At 48.5% G+C, this 9,648-nt stretch overlaps 1 protein-coding gene across 2 annotated transcripts in view; it reads left to right on the forward strand.

Moving 5' to 3' along the window:
- The window catches only part of DENND11 (DENN domain containing 11), a 219,471-nt gene extending 210,035 nt beyond the window's left edge, over positions 1 to 9,436 (forward strand). Inside the window, exons 8-10 of one of the 2 annotated variants that reach the window (XR_013605497.1) lie at positions 4,216 to 4,307; positions 4,671 to 4,739; positions 6,228 to 6,294. Coding sequence is in view for 1 of the 2 variants with exons in the window: in XM_078671839.1 (XP_078527965.1) it covers positions 4,671 to 4,739; positions 6,228 to 6,423 (265 nt within the window). In the remaining variant the exon portion in view is untranslated. Of the gene's footprint in view, positions 1 to 4,215; positions 4,308 to 4,670; positions 4,740 to 6,227 lie in introns of both variants that reach the window. The other variant, XM_078671839.1, reaches the window with a different exon arrangement.
- Positions 9,437 to 9,648: the final 212 nt, after the last annotated feature.

A 9,648-nucleotide genomic window follows, 5' to 3' on the forward strand; every position in this document is an offset into this window, starting at 1 on the left:
GAGTGGAGTGGAGTGGAGTGGAGTGGAGTGGAGTGGAGTGGTGTAGAGTGGAGTGGAGTGGCGGGGTGTAGAGTGGAGTGGAGTGGAGTGGAGTGGCGGGGTGTAGAGTGGAGTGGAGTGGCGGGGTGTGGAGTGGAGTGGCGGGGTGTGGAGCGGAGTGGCGGGGTGTGGAGCGGAGTGGCGGGGTGTGGAGCGGAGTGGCGGGGTGTGGAGCGGAGTGGCGGGGTGTGGAGCGGAGTGGCGGGGTGTGGAGCGGAGTGGCGGGGTGTGGAGCGGAGTGGCGGGGTGTGGAGTGGAGTGGAGTGGCGGGGAGTGGAGTGGAGTGGAGTGGAGTGGCGGGGAGTGGAGCGGCGGGGTGTGGAGTGGAGCGGCGGGGTGTGGAGTGGCGGGGTGTAGAGGAGTGGAGTGGCGGGGTGTAGAGTGGAGTGGCGGGGTGTAGAGTGGAGTGGCGGGGTGTAGAGTGGAGCGGCGGGGTGTGGAGTGGAGCGGCGGGGTGTGGAGTGGAGCGGCGGGGTGTGGAGTGGCGGGGTGTAGAGGAGTGGAGTGGCGGGGTGTAGAGTGGAGTGGAGTGGCGGGGTGTGGAGCGGAGTGGCGGGGAGTGGAGTGGAGTGGAGGGGAGTGGCGGGGTGTAGAGTGGAGTGGCGGGGTGTGGAGTGGAGTGGAGTGGCGGGGTGTGGAGTGGAGTGGAGTGGAGTGGAGTGGCGGGGTGTGGAGTGGAGTGGAGTGGAGTGGAGTGGCGGGGTGTGGAGGGGTGTAGAGGAGTGGAGTGGCGGGGTGTAGAGTGGAGTGGAGTGGAGTGGAGTGGCGGGGTGTAGAGTGGAGTGGAGTGGAGTGGCGGGGTGTAGAGTGGAGTGGAGTGGAGTGGCGGGGTGTAGAGTGGAGTGGAGTGGAGTGGAGTGGTGTGGTGTAGAGTGGTGTGGTGTGGAGTGGAGTAGAGTGGAGTGGCGGGGTGTGGAGTGGAGTGGCGGGGTGTAGAGTGGAGTGGAGTGGCGGGGTGTAGAGTGGAGTGGAGTGGCGGGGTGTAGAGTGGAGTGGAGTGGAGTGGCGGGGTGTAGAGTGGAGTGGAGTGGAGTGGAGTGGCGGGGCGTGGAGTGGAGTGGAGTGGCGGGGTGTAGAGTGGAGTGGAGTGGCGGGGTGTAGAGTGGAGTGGAGTGGCGGGGTGTAGAGTGGAGTGGAGTGGCGGGGTGTAGAGTGGGGTGGAGTGGCGGGGTGTAGAGTGGAGTGGAGTGGCGGGGTGTAGAGTGGAGTGGAGTGGCGGGGTGTAGAGTGGAGTGGAGTGGCGGGGTGTAGAGTGGAGTGGAGTGGCGGGGTGTAGAGTGGAGTGGAGTGGCGGGGTGTGGAGTGGAGTGGCGGGGAGTGGAGTGGAGTGGTGTAGAGTGGAGTGGCGGGGAGTGGAGTGGAGTGGAGTGGCGGGGTGCGGAGTGGCGGGGTGTGGAGCGGAGTGGCGGGGTGTGGAGCGGAGTGGCGGGTGTGGAGCGGAGTGGCGGGGTGTGGAGCGGAGCGGCGGGGTGTGGAGCGGAGCGGCGGGGTGTGGAGCGGAGCGGCGGGGTGTGGAGCGGAGCGGCGGGGTGTGGAGCGGAGCGGCGGGGTGTGGAGCGGAGCGGCGGGGTGTGGAGCGGAGTGGCGGGGTGTAGAGTGGAGTGGCGGGGTGTAGAGTGGAGTGGAGTGGAGTGGCGGGGTGTAGAGTGGAGTGGCGGGGTGTGGAGTGGAGTGGAGTGGAGTGGAGTGGAGTGGAGTGGAGTGGAGTGGAGTGGAGTGGCGGGGTGTGGAGTGGAGTGGAGTGGAGTGGAGTGGAGTGGAGTGGTGTAGAGTGGAGTGGAGGGGTGTAGAGTGGAGTGGCGGGGTGTGGAGTGGAGTGGAGTGGAGTGGAGTGGAGTGGAGTGGAGTGGAGTGGAGTGGAGTGGAGTGGAGTGGAGGGGTGTAGAGTGGAGTGGCGGGGTGTAGAGTGGAGTGGCGGGGTGTGGAGTGGAGTGGAGTGGCGGGGTGTGGAGTGGAGTGGAGTGGCGGGGTGTAGAGTGGAGTGGCGGGGTGTGGAGTGGAGTGGAGTGGCGGGGTGTAGAGTGGAGTGGCGGGGTGTAGAGTGGAGTGGAGTGGCGGGGTGTAGAGTGGAGTGGAGTGGCGGGGTGTAGAGTGGAGTGGAGTGGCGGGGTGTAGAGTGGAGTGGAGTGGCGGGGTGTAGAGTGGAGTGGAGTGGCGGGGTGTGGAGTGGAGTGGAGTGGCGGGGTGTGGAGTGGAGTGGAGTGGCGGGGTGTGGAGTGGAGTGGAGTGGCGGGGTGTGGAGTGGAGTGGAGTGGCGGGGTGTGGAGCGGAGTGGAGTGGCGGGGTGTGGAGCGGAGTGGCGGGGTGTGGAGCGGAGCGGCGGGGTGTGGAGCGGAGCGGCGGGGTGTGGAGCGGAGCGGCGGGGTGTGGAGCGGAGCGGCGGGGTGTGGAGCGGAGCGGCGGGGTGTGGAGCGGAGCGGCGGGGTGTGGAGCGGAGCGGCGGGGTGTGGAGCGGAGTGGCGGGGTGTAGAGCGGAGTGTGGAGTGGCGGGGTGTAGAGCGGAGTGGAGTGGAGTGGCGGGGTGTAGAGTGGAGTAGAGGTGTTGAGTGAACTGACGTAGAGTGGAGTATGCATGGTGTGATAGCGCACTGCCGTTACAGGCAACACAGTTTAAATTGAAAAGGCCTTCACATTTGCACAGACATACAGTTTTTCTGATAAAACTATACAGCGTACAAATGTTAATGTGTGGAAATGGAATCACCAAGTGTATTTATTTGTTTTGATCATATTAATATGTTTATTTCCTCCACACTTCAGAATTACAAAGAAATGTGCCTCATTAGTGCTTTCCCAATTCTGAAATATTTGCGCAGTTCATTTACATACATTTAAATTTTGTTGTGTGCTAGAAAAAATATCCTACAGCCTTTCGTCTCACCTGGGTGGATTGCCACATAAATCCTCTCCATTTGAAGTCCGAGAAAGAAAAATAAAAATAAACACTTAGCTCCCTCTGAATAAAGAGCCTGACATTTGACCGGTCATTGAATACGCAGCAAATGTGATAAGATGGGAACAAAATTGAAAGGCTGTTTACCTCAGCGAGTTTGTGGAAGAATACAGTAAATTGGGTTTGCTCCACGGTATGGTTTAACTCAAGAAAGATAGCCTAAAACAAATAAAAACAGCAATTAAGAAAGCACGCAAATGTGAGTTGCAAAGCCAGTTGTAAACAATGGGCAGAATGCATTCTCAGAGAAGCTTTCTGAATGTCCCGAAGATGTCTTCAGTACACCAGACGGCTGGGCTTTCTGGTAGACTTCGACTTCACAAAATAAGCAGCAATTGCATTCTAACTCCAGTTACAGACGACCTTTAGGAAGGCCATTGATGAAGGAATAGCTATGCGAATCTGTAACGTGCAAATGCCTGAGGTAAGGACTTTAAATCACGGTCATAAATTGACTGTCAGCTACAGCAGAGCAGTTTGAGTTGAAGCATCCACTTTTGCCCATAGCAGAAATTTGTATATGTAGATTAAGTTTGTTGCGAAATTTACTCAGGGATTTCACATTGTCCAGAATAACTGGTTCACAGTCTTGAAGAGTTCAGGTCTCAGTCCAAGCGTATACTGCTAGATGGGGCATTTTTGATGATGTTAATAGAAACTCTGCCTTTGAGGCGTGGAATTTTAAGTTGTGATTCAACATCCATGTTTAAATATTTTCAAGAGTTTTGGGGAGCGGTGAATTGTCAATTGGGGATGAGATCTTAATATAGATCTGGGTATTGTTAGCAAATGGATGATGAAGTATCACAGAGTTTCTGATACTAGCCCCACGTGGTTCACAATGAATATAGATAAGAGGGGGAGACAAGATGAAGCCTGTAGGTCTCCTTATAGTAGGCTGCCATTACTGGATAGTCTTACCTATTTTAACCATTTGGGTTGACAGGTAGGAGGAGAACCACTTCATCTTCTGTGCCTATTTGTTCTTTAGGGATATTGATCAGAGAGCTGTAGTTGACTGCATCAAATGCCTAGGTGGGTTTAGCAGTACAAGTAAGCAGAGGGTCCTAAGTCCATGAAGTGGAGTGCTTCTTCAGCCACTTGTAGAAGTAAATTTTCAGAGCTACAACCCTGCCTAAAGCTGGCTTGAAAATCGTATAAAAGATTGTGATTCAAAGTTCTTTCTCTCAACTTTTCTCTCCCTGTTAAATCATGTTCTCTAGGAAAGGACGGTCTGATACACGGACAGAAGTTATGGTCATCGTTTGGAAGCGTGTATACATACCCAGCATAAAAGAATGAGGAGCTTGTAAAAGTACATATATTTTTGCCTGCATAGAACACCTTTGGATTAAATGTGACTTTGCACTTTTGATTGTTTTGGTGGTTAGGAGACATTCTTTTATATGGCAGGTTCCAGTATTTAATGGGGGAAGGTGGTGTGCACTTACCTTGTCACAAGGTGTGGTAAGAGAGGGAACGGATATGGGGCTTAATGTGAACACACCTGTTGTGCTCTTTCGTTTCTACTATTCTCCCACTTTAACATCACACAGTGCCTTATTTATTTCAATTTTTGAATAATCTGTATTGTTCCATGCTTTTTGTTTTATATCTCCGGCCTCCAACCTCCAACCTCCAAACCAATGGAGTAAGATATCCTCCTCTTTCCATGCAGGCAGATGCTGTTATATTCGCAGGACTTTGACAGTGATTGCAGCTCTGGGGAAGAAGACCTATTTATTCTGTGAGTGTGTCAAATTACTCCTAAGTATAAGTTTCCAATAATCTTCATCTGCTTCATGCCTTAACTCCTTCAATGCTCATGACGAGCTAGTCATGAGCCACGGTGCTCCTGTGCTCATGATGAGCTGAGCTCGTCATGACCGTTAGAACGCTTGTACGCTGGGCTAATTCCCCTGCTGTGCGAACGTTCTAAATAAACGGGTGTGGTCATGACGAGCTCAGCTCGTCATGAGCATACGACCACCGTGCTGCATGACGAGCTGAGCTCGTCATGAGCACCGGGGCGCGGTGCGCGCCCCCCAGCACAGCGGGGGAATGTGCCCCGCAGGGAAGGGGTTAAAAAAGGCAGGCCTTGGTCTTTTTGTTTTGTTTATCCTCATGGATGTGGAATTTGCCGTGTTTGGAGGGTCTTGGTCAATATGACGCCTTTGGGTTTGCATTATATCTTAATTCTGTGCCTATGGTGACACGTGTAATATATGTTAGCTGTTGGGTGCTTTGCTATGAGCATCAAGGTTTGAGAGCCAGAGCTGTGACTAAAAGTCTGAGTTTTGAGGGTCTGTAGGCATTTCCAGTTTTGGGTAAGACAGGCTAAGAGTTGTTGTCCAACGTTTTCGAGGTAATGCTCAGATATGTTACATTCGTTAGCTCCCATCTTGTGTGATCAGTGAAACCTCCATCACCTGTAAAGGCTGGTGGAGCAGTTTCTCTCTTGTCAAGGGGTATGAAGAGGACATTTAAGGCACGATATCTCCCATTATGAGTGTTTGAAACCAGCAGTCTAAGCCGTTGAGCTTTGCCTGGTGTCTGCACTTCATTTGAAATATATAGCTTCAAGGGGGTGTCTTCATCCTTTGAAGGAAAAGGGGGTTTGCATTTAAGTTTCTATTCTCAGTATGCATTTCTTGCTGCACATGAGGATTAACTTTTAAGTACTGGGTCTGTTTTAGTAAATGGAATCTTGAACAGCAGTATACGACCTAATTCTCAAAGGACCGTGATACTGGTGCTGTTATTAAACTCACTGGTATGTATACGTTTTACTGATCAGGGTAGGAAGAGGAGCTGCCTCAGTCCCTCCAGGATTCTAACCTTTCAGAGGTGTGCGTGGCTGAGATTCAATAGTGGGGGTAGATGGTGAAAGGTCCTGCGTACCCGTAAGTGATGAAATTCCTAGTGTTATGTATTGGAACTATAGGAACCCATGTCTGCATCACCTGTTTACAGTAAGGTATAGCAAGAATGTACTCTGCATTGTTTGATAGGTCCAGGAGATGAGGTTCTACTGTGTCTCCTGGGAGAGGCGGTGTCTATACAAGCCCCGTCTTACTGATGCCTCATCAGTCTTTTTTTGTCTGCACTGTTGAAGTTGATTTGTATGGGTTCAGATGGGCAGAGCTCTTGGATAGGCTGTTTTCTGTGTTCAATAATTTGTCTTTTTTTCTTTCTTTGCTGATATACCCTTTCGCCTGACTCTGCGAATTTCTAGGTTCTTCATGGAACTGAATAATCGCATTTTCCAGACCCTGTTGGAAGTCTCATCAAGTCAGGACAGGACATTAACTGCAGACCATGCAAGGAGCATGGGCCTGGATCCTCAAGGAGACCGTGGCTTTCTCATGGACCTACTGGAGCTGTATGGCATTGATGTCATGCTTGTCATTGACAACCCCTGCTGTCACTAGCCTGCTGCCTTATGACTTCAAAAAACATGGCTGAACCCTTTTAAACACTGCTAGCAGCATCTGAGTGTCACAAGCATCAGGGACCAAAACACCAGAAGGATCTTCTATGGCACCACTTTACCAGAGATTTACTTCTTATTTATAGTTGACCATGTGGTTCAACATGTCTTGGGTGGTGGAGGCTAACTGTTGATTGAAGATGTTGCTCTTCTGGAGAGTCCTGACCTCCGTCGGAGCTTTCCTTATTGATGACTGTTTTTATTGCAGCGTTTGTAAAGGGGAGAATTGGTTTTGGAGCACACTAATCTTAATTCCCTCAAATTAGATTTCTGAATTGTGGGTCTTGATCACTAGATGGTTCAAGGCTTTTAAAGCTGCCCATCCAAGTTACCATGCGTTGAGCAGAAGGATATATTCTGAAGGAACCTTTCCTTCCCACAACAGTATGGTGTTGGTGTAAGTGAAGGCAGATGTACGCTGAGAAAAACTGCCTTAGGCTCATGGAATCCTGAAATTTGGTCGGGAATATACTGTGAGGAGAGGGTTTTTATTGTCTTATTTGTTGTATTCTCTGCTGCATGATGACCCAGTGCCTATTAGTTTTTAAATTATTTATTGTAGTAGAATTATTTATTTTTATTGTTTCACATGCCTTCAAATAATAATGCATTCAGCTTCACTGCTATTCCGCGATTGTATCTCCTGCCATTGGAAGACATAACTAACAAGGAAACGAACACCTTCTATAGAATGGGTAGACCCTCAGCTGCTGTAAAGACGAGGGGGCATTGTTTAATGGCTGATGTAATCTTCATTGGCCCAACACGTTAGATAACATAATGTTACAAGTGCTTTTTTTTGTAAATGTTGCATGCAAATGGAGCTCTTTCCATCAGGACGCTTCGATCTTCAGACAGAGACTTTAGTTTTCAGCCCTTCTGTGCCGGGGTGTGACTGCTGTTTCTTGACCCAACATTATGGAAGGCCTTCTCTGTTGTGCCTAGGGTCATCTCCTACCACTTATATAGAACAGAACACAGCTAAATGTTGGGGATTGAGGCTTCAATGTACCTGAAAATGCACTGGAATATTAGTTGGAAGCACTACCGGATAAAGGCAAATGTGTTCAGTTGATACAGACTTGGTACATAGTATACAATGTGAACTGGGATAAACACAGGTCCCAATCACAAATCTTTAACTTTAAAACAAGGAAATGACGCAGAGCTTCCACCTATTATTTTTGTGTAAGATTACTTTCATCATGTATCCTTAGTACATATTTTGTGCATAATTTCCCTGGTATTCCCAACTCTTCCGTATGATGCATATATTCATAACGTCGGTTGGAATATGATAATTAGAACTTGATATGGGTAAGCAAGTATAGTAGTTTGCCTTGTTTCAACCATTTGAAAACTATCACATCATGTTCTCTTTGAGGCCCAGTTATCCCGGATGAAAGCAGAGTATTCTGTTCTGTACACCAAATTAATGCTGCTTCTAGCACTTCTAGAATACGAGCACACTCCGCTTTGTTGAAATTGGGTTGAGCATAGCGATTCTCCAAATTAAATGCCAAGAGAATTTGATTTTCATTAAAGACAGAGCCTAACATTATGCATTATGTCTTCCATGCTACTCCATGCATCACTTGAAAGACTTTTTACAGCCTAAAGTAAACATTCTAAAACCGAACATCCGTAACATATGTCAAGTCCATGCAGCTTCTTTGAAATGCGAAAGTGGTCAAGCTTTGGGGGTAAGTAACAGAGTACACAATGCCTTTGGGGTAACTTTGGAGATTATTAGGAGAATGAAAACAATGCCCAACACCATATTTTCCCAAAGCTTGATTCTTGCAGAAGGTTATGTGTTGTGAATTGCATGAGGGTATAAGATTCCATGATGAGCAAGTTTCACCCTGATAGTACTGACCAACTTCCGATTTCATTTGTGAAACTCTTTAAATCAGTTACCAGTGCAATTATTGAAGGATGGGTGAATTATGGACTGTGTAATTGGCCAGCTCATTCTTTAAGGGGAGCTATGGCTAGTCGGACCTTTTAGAAAGGCGGCAGATTGGCGGATATCTTGAGGGCCGCTGACTGGCAAACTCTTACATTTGCAAAACATTACTGTAAGCCAATTGAACACATGTCTGATGTGGTAGTATTGGGGGCTACCAACATGCATAATGGTAGCTTCCAGTCTTGTAATGAAATAGCAATTCTCCAAATTAAATGCTAATGAATTTCATTATCATTATTATTATTATTCTTCGGTATTTGTTAAGCGCATGGCTACCCAGAGGCTTCCCAGCTCTAGCAGCATCGGGCAGAACAGCAGGCTAGATGGTTATAGAGCCGTGTTTTGAAACAACCAGGTTTTGAGAAGCTTCCGGTAGCAGATATGGTGGGTGAAGATGTGGAGGAAGGGTGTTCCACAATATGGATGTGTTATATGAGAAGGAATGGCCTCCAGATCTTGCCCTTTTCTTTTTAGGGACTGAGGTCAGAAATAAGTTAGCCATGAATTATCATTTCCTGGGACAATTGAAGGTCACGAGGGGTCCCTTCCCCCAGAGGGTCTTGTGGGCTATACACAAAGATTTTACTTTTATTATTTAATTGGCAGCCAGTGTAGAGTCTTCAAGGCCAGCTTGGCAGACTGAGTTTTGGGAATATTAAGCAGCAACCGAGCTGCATAATTCTGTACAACTTGCAGTTTTCTGATCATTGACTTCAGAACCCTGATATAGTGGGAATTTCTGTCCAGGCGGGACATAATCAGTGCCTGGACCATGACTCTCCTTGTCGTCATGGGAAGGAGAGGTAGGACTTTCCGAAGCATTCTAAGGCTGCCATAGCAGGTTGCTGCTAGTTTCACTGGTTGGTGGTCGAATTTGAAGAATTTAAAGACACAGAGGCTAACATTATGCCACCCTCCTGTCCCAGAATTTGGGATTTAACCTTTTGTTAGAATAGTGGTATTAAAAATTAAAATAAAAAAAGTAGGAGTTAATGAAAATTTAATGGATATAGATTAATATTTATTTGTCGTCTATGTTGTTGTTTTCTTGTTCTACAGGCTTTCTTAAGCTGCAGTATTAAACTTTCACTTTCCTTTCAGATAATAACCAATAGTTTGCTTCCTATAAAGAGCTTCTTTCCTATGAGTTTTTGCGCATATAAGTGGTTTCTTTATCTTCGTTCATCCATTACG

The sequence above is a fragment of the Lissotriton helveticus genome, chromosome 1_1 (genome assembly GCF_964261635.1).
Source record: "Lissotriton helveticus chromosome 1_1, aLisHel1.1, whole genome shotgun sequence".
Lineage (NCBI taxonomy): Eukaryota > Metazoa > Chordata > Amphibia > Caudata > Salamandridae > Lissotriton > Lissotriton helveticus.